Source organism: Mus caroli, chromosome 14, assembly GCF_900094665.2.
Source record: "Mus caroli chromosome 14, CAROLI_EIJ_v1.1, whole genome shotgun sequence".
NCBI lineage: Eukaryota > Metazoa > Chordata > Mammalia > Rodentia > Muridae > Mus > Mus caroli.
This window is the reverse complement of record NC_034583.1, coordinates 23,366,482-23,385,713: the sequence shown is the minus strand read 5'-3', so window position 1 is coordinate 23,385,713 and position 19,232 is coordinate 23,366,482. Positions and strand designations below refer to the sequence as shown.

Below are 19,232 nucleotides of genomic sequence, written 5' to 3'. Positions count from 1 at the left end.
TCTTCTTAAGAAACTATTATAATTTTTTCTTTGTGTGTGTGGTTATATGGGTACATACATGTTCATTTGTATGTTATTTGTTTGTGGGTGTGTGTGCGTGTGTATAGAGATCAGAGGTCAAGGTCAGGTGTCTTGTACTGACTGGCTTGACTAGTTCCAGGGGTCTTCTCAGCTACCTTCATCTCAAGCATTGGAGTTACAAGCCTGTGCCAGCATGCTTGGCTTTTATATGGGTGCTAGGGATCTAAACTCAGGCCTTGAATGGCGAGAACTTCACACAATAAACATCTAGCTCTTTTTATTGATTCTTATGCCACAACAAGTCCCAATACTATTTTCATTTACAAAAATTAAAATGGCTTTTGTTATCTTTCTTAAACATTTAAAAATTGAGATTTATGGGTGTTTTCCCTGTACATATATCTTTGCATCACTTACATGCCTAGTGCCTATGGAGGCTAGTAGAGGGTGCCAGGTGCCATCAGAATTGAGTTACAGATGGGGAGGAACCAGCATGTGAGTGCTGGTAAACACAGACCTCTGGGAAGAGTAACTAGCCTTCTTAATTGCTGAGCTATGGCTCCAGGCCCCTGTTCTGTTTCTCAACAGAGCTCTGGGCATGAGATAAACTATATGGATTTCTGTCTCTATATGTGTCATGGGTTGTATCTTCCAGCTCTTAAAAGTAAAAGCCTATCATGTCAATAATGGGAAAATAAAAAGATCTTATTTCGTAAAATATCAATCTGTGTACTTCTTAACAGAGTTCCCCATAATCTATGAGACATGTGCTTTTTAGAAGATTCACTGAACTCAAGCAACAGTGGACCACAGGAGTGGCATTTACATTTCATCATCATTATTATTATTATTATTTTTTTTTTTTTTTTTTGGTGTTTCGAGACAGGGTTTCTCTGTGTAGCTCTGGCTGTCCTGGAAATCACTTTGTAGACCAGGCTAGCCTCGAACTCAGAAATCCGCTTGCCTCTGCTTCCTGAGTGCTGGGATTAAAGGCGTGCACCACCAATGCCCATCTTACATTTCATTATTAAAGTACTGCTACATCCCATGAACTAGAGCATGTTCATCAACTAGTATCAACACCCAACAAAAATTTCTTGAATGAAACCTTGTATAAAATTTGACTGTAAGATGCCTCCACTCTCCTCTTTATCTCTATCCCTAGTTCTACACAAGGAACCATTTCCTAAACATGCTAATCAAGGATCCACCTCAAACTCTGGAATACAACATATTTACACCCTAACCTTTCCCTTTCTTGTTTTCTGTTTTTTTTTTTGTTGTTTTTGGTTTTTTTTTTTTTTTTTTTTTGTGACAGGGTTTCTCTGTGTAGCCCTGACTGTCCCTGACTGTCCTAGAACTTACTCTGTAGACCAGGCTGGCCTTGAACTCAGAAATTTGCCTGCCTCTGCCTCTCAAGTGCTGGGATTGGAGGCGTGCGCCACCACGCCTGGTTCACTTTCTTTACACCATTTATCATATTCGAAGTATCAGCCTCTCTATTCATCTTCCAACTCTTTTATAATACTTTGTGCCTTTTTAGGTAAACTCTGGCCCACAAAGTTTCTTACATGATCATGTTGAAAGTGATCATGTTGGGTTTTAATATGCTACTTCACATTTCCTTAAGTATCGGTCTAACCAGGAGATTTCAAGCTCTTTAATATAGAGCTCAACAATGCTTATCATTCATGTCTGTGTTCCATAACTGGTAACTGTCAGCAGCAGTGCTCTCAGTGGGAAACAAGCCAAGGCATATCACCTACTAGCTGTTAGATTATGAATTTTATTGCTTGCACGTCTCCAATTCTTCAAGTAAAAACTGAAAAGATTATCAGTTCCCTAGAAAAGCACAGATGACTTAAGAGATGATCTTCATGAAGGGCTTTACCATGATATTTTACAAAAGTTGTCACTAGGAAAAGTAATCATTAATATTTACTTTTCCTTCACGGTCTAGAGCCAAGATCTCCTAGATGCAATTAAACGGTCTAAAGTTCTAGCACTCAGGACTTCAGAAGAAGGCAGGTTTTACTATCTGTAAGTTCAATTTAACCAAGTGCCTGTAAGAGCATATACAACTTATACTGCGATTGCTGGATTACACTGGGTATTCTTCCAGTAAGTGCCAAAAATATGCAGGCTAAAAAGTTGAAAGAATTTTAGTAAATGTAAATTTATTCTTTTAAACCATTTATAGTCCTACACTATGTTCTTAAATTGATAAATGAGATAAAAAACAAAAGGCCTTATTAAGTAACTGAAATAGAGAATGAGGGGGCTGAGAAGGAGCACTGGTGTTCTTCCAGAGGACCCAGGTTCAATTTACTGCACCCACATGGTGGGTAACAACCATCTGTAACTCTAGTCCCAAAGAAACTAACACCCTTTTCTGGCCACTGTGGGCACTGGATATATGTGCTGCATAGACATACATACAGGTACAACATCTCAGTACACATAAAATACAAATAAGCAAGTTTTTTAAAAAGTGAATGGATTTAGACCAGTCTATCCTCAAAGAATAACTCCAAGCTCTCTAATTCATTTAAAACATTCTTAGACTAATTTTCAAAGAAAAAAAAATCCTTTTAGTTTTATTACAGATTGTATTATTGATCCTTTAAAAGACATCTGCGAAAGGCTGCATTTTAGGTTTCTGCATTATGCAAGAGCTTCAGTTCTGTCTCCTCTCACTGGCACTTATGATGACAACTTAGTAGTGCTCTTTACAAGTTTGTTGTTATTTGTTTTTTGTAGACAGTTTCTCTGTGTAGTCTTGACTGTCCTAGAACTTGCTCTGTAGACCAGGCTGTCCTTGAACTCAAGAGATCTATCTGCCTCTGCCTCCTGAATGCTGGAGTTAAAGGTGACCACCGTTCGACTCCCTCTTTATAAGTTTTGACCCTTCCAACGCTGTAAAAGGGGTGGGGGGAGCATATGTTTTGCCTACCAAGAATTCAGGATAGAAGGCTACCTACAGGCTGGTGAGATAGCTCAGAAGGTAAGAGCACTGACTGCTCTTTCAAAGGTCCTGAGATCAAATCCCAGCAACCACATGGTGGTTCACAACCATCCGTAATGGGATATGACGCCCCCTTCTGGTGTGTCTTAAGACAGCAACAGTGTACTTACATATAATAATAAATAAATATTTTGAAGAAAAAAAAAAAAAGGAAGGCTACCTACTATAACCATGTACCTAAGCAGAGAAAGTTTATCAAAGCATAATTCCCTCATCTGTTTTGCATTAAAAATCACATGTATTTATCATAAAGAAATGGGTTTGAAAACATACCGGTTCATCCTTCTTGCCCTTTCCAATACTTCAAACATATGCTCCTGAAATAAATCGAGTCGCCGATATCGATTACTTTCAACATTTTTCCTGATAATGTCAAATGTAAGGGGAGGCTTATTGGGAAAGTTTGGATCCACAGCAGGAATCTCTGCTAAGGAGTCGCTGTAACATCTTCCTTCATCGTCCTGATGACTCATGACTGACACAAAAAGATTATGGATGAGTTCTTGAATCAGCAATGTCACATTAGGGACATGAGAATCTTCATCTCCCTCCAGGTCTCTCCGAGTTTCAAGGAGGACTTTATGCAGTACAAGGGCATCTTTGTAGATCAAAGACTCTGGTTCATTGTAGGTACAGGCATTATTAAACATCATGACAAAGTCCTCTACCATAGAATCTATATCTTGGTACTTGTTTGCCATCATGTGACTTCGAATTTTTTCCATGTCCATGGGTTTTTTAATGGTCAGGTAGTAGTCAGGCAGCTCTGATCTAGAGGGGAGTCTTAGAAATATAGCACTAAGGCGGCGACCCCTCTTATCAGTATAGTTCTTTACAGCTTCATACACTTCATTTAGTTTCTGCTGCATTGGAGTCATGTACTTTGATTTCTTAGGAGAAACACCACTCTTCCGACCTGGAGAGAGAGAGGGGTATTGTAATGCTAAGTGGGAAAAATGGCATAAGCATACATTTTTACATAGCTGGTAGCACAACCATAAGAAAGGGGTTATCCTAAATGATTTGTAAAACCACAGTATTCAGCATCTCTTTAGTAAGATAGATCTTATAGACAAAAATAGAGCTGGAAGAAAACCTTTACCCTTCAGTAATATAATTTATATATAAATAAAATTTATATATGTATATAAACATTTTGAGACTAAGTCTCATATAACACAGGTGGGCTTTGAACCCTCCTGCCCCAACCCCTAAGGGCTAGGATTAAAGATGTAAAAATGACACAAAAGCTGGTCACTCTATTTTGATGTGAGAGCAAATACTTTCATGATGAGATAGCTGTGAATGGGCTCAGCAAACGAGTATCTCTGACATTCTTATGTTATTATCACCTCTGACATCCTGGAGAACTGAGAATTTCACTTCAGGAAAAAGATAAAAGTTGTTGAAACAAATTGAAGTGTTAAAATTCTTAAAACTTGGATACCACAGTATTAATATAGTTTACTATATCTTACTTCTAAATATGAAGTCATATGTATCCTAGTTCCATTCATGGAAATTTCTAGAAATGATAACCAACTCAATAACAGGATGCCCCAAACTAGTTTATTTATAGAAAAGAGTCTCAAGAAGCCCAGGCTGACCTCAAACTATACAGCTGAGCCTGGCCTTGAACTTCTGATCCTCCTGCCTCCAGCTCCCAAGGGCTGGGATTACAAGTATGTATCGCCATATCTGACTATGTGTATGCTTTTATAATTATATGAAAAGAAGAATTCCTTAGTGAAAAGGAATTGTCATTTGCCAGCAACTTACAAAGTAATGAAGAAATTCAGTTTATGGGTAGTTTACATTAAAAAGATGCTTGTCTTTGTCCTTTCCAGTAAACACAACTTTAAAGATTATTAGACATTGTTATTGTTTGCTTAGCGTTTGTATTGGCTAGTTTTGTGTCAACTTGACACAGCTGGAGTTATCACAGAGAAAGAAGCTTCAGTTGAGGAAATGTCTCCATGAGACCCAACTGTAAGGCATTTTCTCAATTAGTGATCAAGGGGGTCGGTCCCCTTGTGGGTGGTGCCATCTCTGGGTTGGTAGTCTTGGTTCTATAAGAGAGCAGACTGAGCAAGCCAGAGGAGGCAAGCCAGTAAAGAACATTCCTCCATGGCTCTGCATCAGCTCCTGCTTCCTGCCCTTCTTGAGTTCCAGTCCTGACTTCCTTGGTGATGAACAGCAGTATGGAAGTGTAAGCTGAATAAACCCTTTCCTCCCCAACTTGCTTCTTGGTCATGATGTTTGTGCAGGAGTAGAAACCCTGACTAAGACAGCATTGTTTCATTTATATTAAATAATTCAGAAATATCTCCTTTAATTCAGTGATTTTTTTTTTCTGTGTTCTTTTCCTTTAAAATTTTTGATAAACCATATCCACATAGGTTACTCAAATGGTCCCTGAGTAGTACATTTCTCATTTCCCAAAATTTTTTTAAAGATTTATTTATTTATTTATTTATTTATTTATTTATTTATTTATTTATTTATTTATATGCATATGAGCACACTGTAGCTGTCTTCAAACACACCAAAGGAGGGCATAGGTTTTGAGCCACCATGTGGCTGCTGGGAATTGAACTTAGGACCTTTGGAAGAGCAGTCAGTGCTCTAAACTGCTGAGCCATCTCTCCAGCCCACACTTTGCAAATTTTATCCAGGAGAATTGTTGGGATTCATTTTTAATTTTATGTAACACCAAATAAAATTAACAAAACCTGCCATACTCTTTTTTCTGGCTTCATATAAAGAATAGTCTTCTCAGTCAATGGCTATAAGGAAAACCTCTACCATTGATATTCAAGTTCTTTTTTTTTACTGATTTGGACATAAAGTATACCTTGAAAAGTTCCTCATCAAAGACTTAGAACCAAGTTGGCAGATACAATCACTGAGAGGTCCAGAGCAGGAGAGTGCTGCTTTTATTAACAGATGACCTGAGGAGTTATAATCTGATGGCAGTACTGGGAGATGGACTGGGTTGGAGTTAAGTGGGTCCCTGGTGGAGTGGTCGAATCATGTCTCTCTCTGCTCCTCGTCTATCATAAGCTAAGCAAATCTGCAACTCTTTGTCCTTACATGATGTTCCACTTTACTATAGCTCATAAACAACAGAGACTAAGCTCTGTAGTTGTAGCGAAATGAATCCGTTCTATTTCTCACTGTCATATACTCAGTCCCATCAACAAAAAAGCTAACTTTATACTCTTGCTTATTCTTAGACTCTTACTTAAAACACAGTCAAAGAGTGTCAATGTGAAGAAAGTTATCTAAGAGCAGTGCCAGTGAATAAACACTTGTTCATCGTTTAATTAAAGAAATGTCAAGGAACCTGCAGTCTCTCTTTGACAGACTAAACTGAAGAGCAAAATATAAGGCAGACTTACTCAATTTAAGTTTGGGAGAAGCCATGTCATCATCATCAGGCAATGGGCCCAGCTCTTTCCTTTTATCTTTGAGTAACTTCTCCAGGATATGGGCATCATTGTATACCTACATTCCAAAAACAGACTTAACATTTTTTTCCTAAAAACATTATAATTAAGAAATAAAGAAGTCTTTACTTCTCTGAGGGTGGTGATACATAATTACTAGCACTCAGGAAGCAGAAAAATCACAAGCTTGAGGCAGACATCATTTACACAGTGAAACCCTAACTCAAATATCAAAACATCAACAAACAAGCAAAAAATAATGACTATGTGTGAATGAGTTTAAAACACAGTTTAAAGAGAAAAAAAAGTTAAAAGCCGGGCAGTGGTGGCGCATGCCTTTAATCCCAGCACTTGGAGGCAGAGGCAGGCGGATTTCTGAGTTCCAGGCCAGCCTGGTCTACAGGTGAATTCCAGGACAGTCAGGGCTTCACAGAGAAACCCTGTTTTGAAAAAACAACAAACAAACAAACAAACAAACAAAAAACCCAAAAAGAACGCCACAGTTTAAGTCAGCTGGATGATGTTGGCACATGCCTTTAATTCCACTACTCAGGAGGCAGAAGCTGGTGGATCTCTGTGAGTTCAAGGTCTGATTTACAGAATGAGTTCCAGAACAACCAAAGCTACACAGAGAAACCCTCTCTTGAAGAAAACAAAAAGAAAAAAACAAAACAAAGCAAACAAACAAACAAACAAAAAAACCCAACATGGTTTAAGAGAGCTGACAGCTAAATCTTTAGGTTCTCTTCAGAACAGTACCACTCCTATCTTAATGGGGAGGACCTATTTTGAAGCTTTCTGGGTGATTCTAATGTATAAATATGCATGCTAATATCTAAGATCCATTGTGGTAGAAATTTTATAGATGTTTAATTTTTTATTTCAAGCGTCTGGGTGCTTAGCCTGCACATGTAAGTGTCTGTGTCTATAGAAGGCACAAAGGATACTAGATTCCTTGGAACAAAGTTCAGAACTATCCGTAACTCCAGTTTCAAGGGACAAAACAACCTCTTCTGATCTTAACACCAGACACACATGTAATGTACACACACACACACACACACACACACACACACACACACACGCGCGCGCGCGCAAAATACTCAAGTACATAAAACAAAATCTTTTAAAAATCCTTAAAAAATAAATAAATAATAAAATAAACATTTTAACGTATTGGCTTTTCTTAGAGTACATATTCACTATTAAGTATTGTTCCCAAAACTCAGTTATTTTTTTATATCTTTTTAATATCATATAAAACTCTGGAGTAAGTACTATTACTATTATTTCTAAAGTATACAGTAGGAAAACAGAAGTTTAGGAAGGAAAATTTCCTTACACAGACACTGACAAAGCAGGAGGCATTTATAACATCTTTCTGTTACCATCATCACTTTGGTTTTTTGAGACTGAGTCTTACATAGCCCTGGTAGGACTATAATTCATGAAGAACAAACTCATCTTAAATTCAGAAAGCCACCTGCCTCTGCCTCCCAAGTTGCTGTGCATCATTATACCCAGCTCTTTATTTTTCATGTGTGTGTCTGTGTGTATCTGTGCATGCAGGACAGAGTTGGCTGATCATTTCTCTGTTTTTTTGTTTTGTTTTGAGACAGGGTTTTCTTAATGAACCTGGAACCCATTAATTTGGCTAAACCAATTTATAGTTCCAGGGATTCTATGGTCTTACCTCCCTAGCACTGGTATGTACTATAGGTATGTACTGCTATATCTGGCTTTCTACATTGGGTGCTGGGGACTTGCATTTAGGTCCTCATGTATGCATAGCAAGTACTTTACATACTAAACTGTCTCCTCAACACAGAGTAGGATTAAAATGTATGTGCCATATAAGTGCAGGGGAGCCGGGCGTGGTGGCGCACACCTTTAATCCCAGCACTCGGGAGGAAGGCGGATTTCCGAGTTTGAGGCCAGCCTGGTCTACAAAGTGAGTTCCAGGACAGCCAGGGCTACACAGAGAAACCCTGTCTTGGAAAAAAAACAAAACAAAAACAAAAACAAAAAAAATTAAAAAAAAAAAGTGCATGGGAAAGCAAAGGAAAGTAACCAGTATCTTCCTTAATCATGCTGTCCTATCTCACCGGCTTTTAGCTATCTGGCTGGCAGGCAAGCCCTCAGGACCCTCTGGTCTCTTCCCCAGTACAGTTATAAGCATGTGCAGTGCTGCCTAGCTTTTTACATAGTTCATAGGGGAACTTGACTTGAATCTGTGTGTTTGCAGAGCAAGTACTCTTACTCAAGGAACATCTTTTTTTAAAAACAGATTTCTTTATTCTGTATATGGCATTCTGAGAGCATGTATGCATGCAGGCCACAAGAGGGCACCAGATCAATCTTAGAGAGTTAGGAGCCACAATGTGGTTGCTGGGAATTGACCTCAGGACATCTGGAAGTGCTCTCAACCTCTGAACCATCTCTCTAGCCCAGTAAACAATTTTTTAAACTATAAACTTTTACTCTTTAAAACATGCTGTCTTCCATTTTTAAGCAACCAAGAATAACAAAAATATTAACACACCAAAAATAACTAGAGTCAAGAAGAGGTGGCTGGTTGAGGTAGTTCATGGCAAATGAAAATGCTGAAGAAGCAGAGACTAGAGGATGATAAGTTCAAGGCCAGCCTGGACAATGAGATACTTTGCCTTGAAATGTAAAAAAGAATTGAGAAGATGATCCCTATGTAAAAAGCTAGGTACTACTGCACATGCCTACAACTGTAACACTGGGTAAAAGGATCCTGAGGACTTGCTGGTCAGCCAGCCTAGCTGAAAGTCAGTGAATAAGACAGCTTGATTGAGGAAGATACAGAATACCTTCTCCTTTAGCTTCCCATGCACTTACAAGGACACACACACTTGGAGATTCACTTGCATGTCTGTCTGTCTATCTGTCTTTCTCATACACACACACACACAGACACAGAGAGAGTCTAGCTCTGATCTTTCACACTCTAGGAGCCCCTCCATACCTGGGAGCCCTCCTCATTGTAGTGCCTGGCATTGCGGAACATGAGTTTCATGTCTTCCATCATTCCTTCTTCACCTGCATATTTGTCATTTCGGATGTTATGCTCAATTATTTTCAGGTCCATTGGCTCTAAGATGATTTTATAATAATCAGGATAGTCCTTCTTGGATGGCTTAACCATAAATAGATCGCAAAGTCTTCTGCCTGAACCTGGCTCTCGAGCTTCAAGAACAACGTTGAATAAAATTTTCATTCGCTGTTTTCTTATGTTCTTTTTACTGTTGAGGGGAAGGTAGAAAAGGGGAAAAAACAACAAGGTCAGCTTACTTTATCCAAGGGTGACCATGAATTAGAAAAAAAATTTTTTGTGGGCAGGCACTTCATAATGTTTACAATATGTTGATTAGATGTGTCATAAACATTGTAAGCACGCTGAAAAGGTATAAGAGAATATTAAGAAAATTTACAAAATGATTAAAACAGTGATCCTGGCAGGAACAACCAGTGATAAACCTGTTTAGACTAGCTCTTAAAATATAATGTTCAAAAAATATATTGTGTGATACCATAAGAAAATGAAATTCAATAACTACATGAAATACATTTTTCATTTTGAGACAAATAATGCAATAAAATAGCCACTCCATTTCTAAACACAGACAAAACAAAACAACCTAACAGTGTTTTATCTCTTAAGATAGCTATTCCTAAACAGAATAAATATCCCAGCTACGAAGGAAAAAAAAAAAAAAAGACAAAACAAAAAAACCCTCTGCACACTACTATCTCCATAGGAGGTACAAGTCCCACAGCGCTCCTATCTAAACCACAGTCGCCTCAAGTAGACTGTGGCTCATCTAAGTCCTACACTTGTAGCATTTAGCACTTAGCAATTCAATTATGCTTCTTCTCCATAGTCCACAATCAAGATATAAGAACCTGATATGAATGGTACAAAGACTATTAACACCAGAGTTCAGAAGGGGCCCAAGATGGGATTGCCTTACTTAACTGTTGAGAAAACCAGCTCAGAAAGGCTAAAATTCAAGGAAAATGGCTCAATAAATCATTACAAGAGTTTATCTTCCGGGGGCTGGAGAGATGGGTCAGTAGGTAAGAGCACTGTCTGCTCTTACGAAGGTCCTGAGTTCAATTCCCAGCAACCACATGGTGGCTCACAACCATCCATAATGAGATCAGATGGCCTCTTCTGGTGCATTTGAAGTCAGGTACAGTGTATTTATTTATAAAAAAATAAATCTTTAAAAAAAAGTTTATCTTCCAGTTTGACTTCTGGACAATTTTTTTTTAATGTCTTCAGGATACTGATAAATTCTAGCTAGGCTACCCAGCAGTCTCCAAGTGGCCAAGTATGTAAAAAAGGAAATAACTTATAAGATTTAGTTTCTGGTCTATAAAAAATGGCTAAGATCCTATAGCATTGTACACAGAAGTAAATATTTTTAATTGTTTTCTATCTTATAAGAGAAGGAAGTTCATTTCTGAAAAAAATATTATATGGCTATGGGTTTCTTAGCCTAGCCCCCAGACTATATTCTCACTCCCTTTCTGGGTCATGAGACTTTGCCTCAATTCAAGACATGTTTTTAGGGGCTGGAGAGATGGCTCAGCAGTTAAGAGCACTGACGGCTCTTCCAGAGGTCCTGAGTTCAATTCCCAGGAACCACATGGTGGCTCACATCCATCTGTAATGGGATCTGATGTCCTCTTCTGGTGTGTCTGAAGTCAGTGACCGTGTACTCATATAAAATAAATAAATAAATAAATCTTAAAAAAAAAAAAAAAGACATGTTTTTAAAAACCAGAAATAGAAGCAAGAGGTGGAAGCAAGAGAATCAGGATTTCCAAGTCATCTTTGGACTCATAGCAAGTTTAGGCAAGCTTGGGCTACATGAGATGGAGATGGGGTTGGAGAAAAGGGAAAGGGGGAGGGGACAGAAAGATCATGTATTCATCTGTGTATATGTGTAGTGTATGTTAAAAAACAATCAGCAACCCAGATGCTCTCGAGTCTCAGAAATGTCTATCTAACATGATGGCGCATGGCAAACTCAAAGTGGCCTACATAGGAAAGAAAAAGAAAATAACTTATGGTTTCCAGGATTGGACTCATTCTCATTACCACATCATTCTGACTCCCTTTCTCTGCTGTGGCCCTATGATCATTCTGCCACCTTCTCCTTCAGTTCTTTTGTGTCCTGCATCAAGTAAATAGTTGTTAACCTAAGAGCTGGTTATCTAGTGGCTAGTATTTCCTCTAAGAACAATATGGAAAGATGATGTGGAAAGGTACTAGGTCCGTATCCAATAGGTACTACTAATAAGGACAAAGCTCCAAAATGACAGAGCTCCACACTGGGGTACGACAACTTTCACTTTCAGAGACTGAGAAGAAATTTTGGAACTTGAATCAAAAAAGTCACATAAGTCATACTTAAAACCAAGTCAGATATGGCTTGTTTAGAAATGTCTCATATGTAAAGCTTGACTTTAGAAGATGCCAGAATTCAGTTTTGAAATGCTAGGCTTAAAAGCACTCATTAGTTAACAAAGAAAGAAATCAGTTCCTCATTCTAGAAGTTCTAAGAAGTAGAATCCTTCCATCAAAAGCCAGACATGAACCAGGGCATTAACCCCATTCTCTCCCAGGACTCACCAGAGACTTTTCTGTATGAACCTATACTCTTATTTGGGACTGAATCTGTGGCAGACTTTAGTGAGATTTAAAAAGACAGTTTTTATATCAAGTAAAAGAATAGCAAGTGATCCATTCTCAATGCCAACAATCCTAACACTTGGCAGCTATGAATGGGTCATATCCAGAACCTGAATCTTCCTGTACATAAAAACACTGTTCTAAACTAGTAGCTGTAGTTTTCTTCCTCTATTTAATATATCATAAGTAACATATAATTGGTTTACTGCCTCAGAGGCTGTGATGGTTTGTATATGCTTGGCCCAGGAAGTGGCACTATTAGAAGGTGTGGCCCTTTTGGAGAAGATGTAGCCTTGTTGGAGTAGGTGTGTGTGTCACTGTAGGCATGGGCTTTAATACCCTAATCCTAGCTGACCGGAAATAAGTCTTCTCCTGTTTGCCTTTGGAACAAGATACAGAACTCTCAGCTCCTCCTACACCATGGCTGCCTGGATGCTGCCATGCTCCTGCCTTGATGATAATGGACTAAACCTCTGAACCTGTAAGCCAGCCCCAATTAAATGTTGTCCTTATGTCACGGTATCTGTTCACAGCAATAAAACTGTAAAACAGGTAAACAAAGCTATTACTAGGGTCACACTTGGCCTTCCTTGAACAAATCCAGTTTTATTTCTTTTTTCAGTTTTCTAAATCATTACACATTGCCTCTGAGACTGAGAACCACTGGTTCAGAAAACTTTCAGTTGAATTGAGTGGCTGCTATGTTTACTGCTTTCCAGGATGTACAGTGAACCTTATTACTCAGGTGACTTCTGAAAGTTTCATGTACTTTATGGAATGAGATGAATCCTCTATTACAAACGTGTAGGAAGTAATTGCAGCTCTCCCTACCTCAAACTTCTGACCATTCTCTTTTTTATTATCTTTATTTGTGTGCATTCAGGGATGCGTGCGTGCGTGCGTGCGTGTGATGTGATGTGATAGTATGCCATGTGTGTTCAGGTGCCAATGGAAGCCAGAAGAGCTTTGGATCCCTTGGGCTGGGAGTTATAGGCAGCTGTGAGCTATCTGCTGTAGGTTCTGTAGTCACACTTGGGTCCTCTAGAATAGCATCAAGCTCTTTCAGCCATCAGAGTAAGCTCTCCAGCTCCCTTCTGTCAGTTTCCGACGTCACTTGGCTATTAATTACTAATATTGGGGTAACTTCCACTTTTGAAAACATATATCAAAACAGGTTCTATACTTTTAACATGTATAAACATTCTTTGAGAATCAGTACCTTGCAACATAATAAAGTAAACTCATCTTGTATTTTTCCTCCCCAAGATAAGGTCTCTATTATGAGCCTGCCGAGAATTCTAGAACTCCCTATGTGCCAGCACTGCCAGGATTGTACACATCTGTTTACTACCAGGCCTGGCTAAAATACTTGCTATTTTTCTGATAAAATCTCATGCTATGCATCTTACGCTAGACAAAGAATTCTCCTGCCTCTGCTTCTCAAGCAATGAGATTGCAAGTATAAGCCCCAATACACAATTAAAATACATCTTAAGAGTGTACTTAAAGAGAGTCCAAGTCAAATAATATATATTATTGTAATAAAGATAATTTTAGAAGTGACTGGACATAAAAGGTCCTATACTAGGAGTATCAGGATAGTAGAACAAACTTCCAACCCATGAAGATGAAATTAAAAAATAAATGACTATCTTTTTAAATTTATATAATGATTATGAGTAAGAAGGGACTTTGTTCTGAATTCTTCATTTTTTTAAAAAACAAAACAAAACAGACAAAATAGGTAGTGACCGTCCTTCCTGAGCCTCTGGGATGCTGTGGCTATGGGACTGAGCTGCTGCACTGATAAATGGAGGCTTCTAACTCCAGGCTCAGACCATCTGACACCCTCTTCTGATCTCTGTGGTCATCACACGCATATGGTACAGACATGCATGTAGGCAGAACTCCCATACACATAAAATAAAAAATATATCTTAAAAACAAACAAAAAACCCCACTATACAGTTATTCAGCATTGTAACATAGCAACTTATAGGTTGTACTGAAATGTTTTTTTTGTTTTTTGTTGTTTTTTCAAGACAGGGTTTCTCTGTATAGCCCTGGCTGTCCTGGAACTCACTTTGTAGACCAGGCTGGTCTTGAACTCAAGAAATCCGCCTGCCTCTGCCTCCCAAGTGCTGGGATTAAAGGCATGTGCCACCACCTCCCGGCTCTGTACTGAAATTCTTAAGTAACATACAAAAGATGCCTTATAGAAATGGATGCTATAAGCAGTAAGATGTAGGCAGGGTCAGAGAGTAAGAAAATGACAAGAAGCACTAGCCCAGAACAATGTACAAGTACCTACAGGCACTGATTGGATTATCAGTGTTCATGTTAACCTCTCCACCATTCCAATCAGAAAGACTCTTGAGATGAGACCAGCACCCACCAGCCCATGTCACTGGCAATGCCAGCCTCTACCTTTTGATAAAGATGCATAGCCACAATGGTAAGTGAGGGCCGTTTGCCCCTGGAAAGGAAAGTCAACAACAAAATAAAGGTAGTACTGAACGTATTCAGGCTAATTTTGACACACTAACTAGACTTCCAAACTGCATTATTTTCTCTACTCAGAAGAACTGGCACCCCAAACACTTGTTTAACATGCATAAGGTCTTTCTTTTCATACTGTCAGTACTGATCATGTCACAGAAGAATTACAATATTAAAAGTATGTTTATGCATAAAAAAGGTCTGCACACCTGGATAGCCTCCTGAGACCCAACATCTCCCTGTCATGAGTATTCCTGGGAAAGCAGAAACAAACAGTACATGTGAAGAGAAATAAAACAAGCAACATTGGAGGGTCATGCATAAGCCAAATATGATCGAGAAAAAGAAGACTATTTGGTCCAAAAGATAATAGATCATAACATTTGAAACATTTCAATACAGAAACTGAAAGCAGATTTTTGGGTAGAGGGTAGGGAGAAAGGATGTCCTCCCAGAATGAAGAGAATATATACCTGCAATCCATTTTTCTTAAGACTTTAGAGTGGTATTTGGAAAACATAGTTCTGACATTTCCAACCAAGCTTGCCTTCTTCAGAGACCCACTTATTAACCTTCGTGAAGAGACTCATCACTTTGTTACGGACCAATAGGACCTTAGTCTCTGTCTTTAATATTTACACATGCTTGCAGCCCAATCCTGGGAGATTACATATATAATATATATCATATATGTGTATTATTGTTGTTGTTTTGATTTATGGTTCTGCTAGTTTTTTCACTTTATTAATATGAACCATTTCCTAGGAATCCCATTCATAAGGAGAATTTTGTTTGAAATATGATTTATTAATTTTAATAACATATAGCTTAGTTTTCTTTTTATTGGAGGTTGAAGGGCAATAACTTAACCTACTTGGAATACCCCATACTACAGGCCACAGAGCTATGTAATTTTAAGTATCCAGCATAGGTTAATGCTTTCTTGAAACTGCTCCCTAACACTCATCCAATGCTGGCACTAACTGCACCATCAGTTTTGCCTCCATTACCTTCTTTTGCCTGAGCAGTTTCTATCTTTGATTGGTAACTGATCTGGAAAGCGCAGGTGATGTTGAAGAGAATTATATAATTATACTCAAAGGTGCTCTTGAGTTGATGTCTCTGATCTGGTCTCACATTTCTCCTCCGTTCTCCCTAATATAACAAGGAATTAAGAACTTGGAAGGATGAAATCCACAGGCTAGTAATGGAGGAGACTTGCAGCTCAGGGCACATCAACTAATTCAGCTAATTCCACACAGCTTTGCAGTTATTTTCCAAGTTAAAAACTGTTTCCCAACTGTAGTTTAAGAGGGAAAGACAGGGCAGCTTTTCTCCTGAATCATATTTCAAAGCCTTCTGATCTTAGTGGCTCTTTGAATGCAAATAAAGAAATATGTCAAAAAATGAACTGACTTCTTCATTCAATTCTGCATCTGTCAAGCCCTGATATCAATGATTAATTTATCCCTTGTTCAAGGGACCCTTCCAGACTGACTGCTGCTACAAAGAATGTAAAACAGTTCATCTTCAGCGAGAATATGATGTTCCATGATGATCAGGCCAAAGAAACTCCAAGAGAAGGTCTTGCATGGTTCCTTATTAAGAGCCTATCTTTAGAATCTCATAGTGAGGTTTCCCTCCTTAAAACCAGCGAGGGGAAGAAAAGGATTAGGAAAGTTGAGAGGATGGTTAGGAAAACAAAAACAAAAACCCTGAAACCAATCAACTTAACATTTTATTGCCTATAAGTAGTTCTGATCTGATTTTGTCACACTGAGCAAAGACCACGTTACTAAGGAGAAGCAAGGATCAGCGCAGGGACTTACTGCAGCAGAAGCACTGACTTGGTCCTTACCTTTCTTAATTATATTCCATTTCTGCAATTCACTATGAAACAACTATCTAAAATTCAAATGGCATTTTCAAAATGCCACCTTACAAAAGAAATCTGGACAGTGAAAACAAAGTTTCCCCAACTACACGTTATTTTTCTGTCATCTAAAAGCAATATGGTACTAGGAAAAAAAAGAAAGCACCATCTATCCAACTTAAAATGAATTGGAAAAGACATACTATCAAATATTTAAAGCTTTAAAAAGAACTCATACTTCATAGCGTACATTTTTTTTCTGAATTTATCTAAAATAAAATAAATAAGTAAAATAAATAAGAGTGAGCCGGCTGCAGATGGGAGAAGAATGGGTACCTTTTCCTTTTGGCACTACCAGTGTCAGAAGTGGCTGAGGAGATCATGCTGTCTCCGTCCTCAATGTCATCTCTCCTCGCAAGCTCCTTCTTCTTTGCCTGAAATAAAGCAGATGCCAGGAGTGAGCCTCATTCTATCAGGCATTCCTAGGAATACACGAATGTTAAAGAGCCAGGCACAACACATTCATTCAGAGGTGCAACCTCATGTACTCAACAGTCTTCAAACGTTTTTAATAACCTAACTTAACAGCCTGCATGACAGAAAAGTAGGTGAAATTAAACTAAAAAAATAAAAGATAAGAATAAATCAATAGGGCTGGTGAGATGGCTCAGTGGTTAAGAGAGCCGACTGCTCTTCCAAAGGTCCTGAGTTCAAATCCCAGCAACCACATGGTGGCTCACAACCATCTGTAACGAAATCTGATGCCCTCTTCTGGAGTGTCTGAAGACAGCTACAGTGTACTTACATATAATAAATAAATAAATATTAAAAAAAGAATAAATCAATATTAGCCAAGAGCATTGATGATTGTCAATGGCATGGAGTAGTTAAAAGCTGAGGCAAGCTGTGGGGTTGGCTTGCACTGCAGGCCTTGCTTAAGTTAAGCTAACTTAAAGGGAACTTTTTTTTTTTTTTTNTGGTTTTTTGAGACAGGGTTTCTCTGTGTAGCTCTGACTGTCCGGGAACTCACTCTGTAGACCAGGCTGGCCTCGAACTCAGAAATTCGCCTGCCTCTGCCTCCCAAGTGCTGGGATTAAAGGTGTGCACTACCACTGCCTGGCTAGAGGGAACTTCTAAGAAGCACTTTGGCAAAGAAAAAAAAGTTCAAAAACTGAGAGGTGAAAATATAGATTTACTATTATAAAAAAGTAAATAAAGACAATGTTTGATTTTTAAATGCCTGTTTCTTGTTGGTTCAAGATTATTCTTGCTTCTAGAAATATTCCAGCAAAAAGGCTCAGTGGGTAAAGGTATTTGGCACCAAGCCTGATGAACTGAGTTTGATTTACTGGACTCACATGGTAAAAGGAGAAAACTGACTCCTTCGAATTGTACTCTGACCAATCCCCTGCCACCACATTAAACCTAACAAAGACCGAAAGCCCACATGTAAGACAAAGCTAATCTATAATTCTTCCACTCTCCCCACCCCCACCCCCACCCCCATTTTTCAAGGCAGGGTTTCTCTGTGTAGCCCTGGCTATTCTTGGAACTCACTCTATATAGAACAGGCTGCCCTTGAATTTACAAATCTGCCTGCCTCTGCCCCTGGGATTAAATGTATGTACCATTACCACTCAGCTTTTTTGATTTTTCAGACAGTTTTTTTTTTTTTTCCCTGAGCAGCCCTGGCTGTTCTGGAACTAACTCTATAGAGTAGGCTGGTCTCCGAACTCAGAGATTGCCTACCTCTGTCTCCTGAGTATTGGGATTAAAGGCATGCAACAGCACCACCTGGCTTGAGTTAATCTGTCTTTCATTGAACCTACCATTTTGTCCTAAAAATCTGACCCAACAGCATCTTGTTCTCTCTAAGATATTCTGTGAGAGATCTGACAAAGTCTTGGATAATGTAATGCTCAATTAGTTTTCAGATGTTCTTTTGCCAAAGCTAGCTAGCTCGCTCATTTTCTCTCTCTCTCTCTCTCTCTCTCTCTCTCTCTCTCTCTCTCTCTCTCATGTATGTGTGTGTGAGAGAGAGACAGACAGACAGAGATAGAGAGAGACAGAGAGAGATATGGTGGTGGTGGTGGTGGTGGTTACAGGGTCTTGTTATACAGCACAACCTGGCTGGAAACCCAGGGTTCTTTGGCCTCTTCCTCCTCCTGTGCTGGGATCACTACAGACAGCACAATTATCATTTGGAATTGAAGGGTTATTTCCTGAGAATCCTAAAACTGGCTCTCCCCACAGGGCCAAATCTTTGCTTCCTCTACCTTAATATTTACAGTATTTAAAAGATTATTTCTCCTCTACAGGGTTCTGACAAGTCTAAAAAACATTCAACAGTACTTGTAGTACAAAAGAAATGACTTAAGATTCCTGGGACCGAGATGTGGGACACATCTCCAAAGGATACACCAAATGCATGAAACTATGTCAGTGATACAACAAACAGCAAAATACCTGCATGACTTGCTGCAGTTTTAGAACTCGCTTATAGATGGCTGAATTGGGAACGTTATAACGTTTGGCATTTTCAAACATTAAATTCAGATCACACTCCAAATGATCTAAAGTTTCATATTCTTGGTTCTTTAGCTTTGTTCTGTAAAAGACAAATAAATGATTGTAAGT

The 19,232-nt window shown here is 38.7% G+C and overlaps 1 protein-coding gene across 37 annotated transcripts in view; it reads right to left on the bottom strand.

Moving 5' to 3' along the window:
* The window catches only part of Pbrm1 (polybromo 1), a 105,095-nt gene that overhangs the window by 51,787 nt on the left and 34,076 nt on the right, over positions 1-19,232 (bottom strand). For 23 of the 37 annotated variants that reach the window (XM_029469264.1, XM_029469248.1, XM_029469266.1 and 20 more), the window contains 6 exons: positions 19,062-19,203; positions 16,932-17,029; positions 14,932-14,976; positions 9,488-9,764; positions 6,448-6,553; positions 3,320-3,962 (listed from right to left, as the gene is read on the bottom strand). In XM_029469264.1, coding sequence (XP_029325124.1) covers positions 3,320-3,962; positions 6,448-6,553; positions 9,488-9,764; positions 14,932-14,976; positions 16,932-17,029; positions 19,062-19,203 — 1,311 coding nt within the window. The remainder of the gene's footprint in view (positions 1-3,319; positions 3,963-6,447; positions 6,554-9,487; positions 9,765-14,931; positions 14,977-16,931; positions 17,030-19,061; positions 19,204-19,232) is intronic. The other 14 variants (XM_029469272.1, XM_021181517.2, XM_029469276.1 and 11 more) reach the window with 1 other exon arrangement.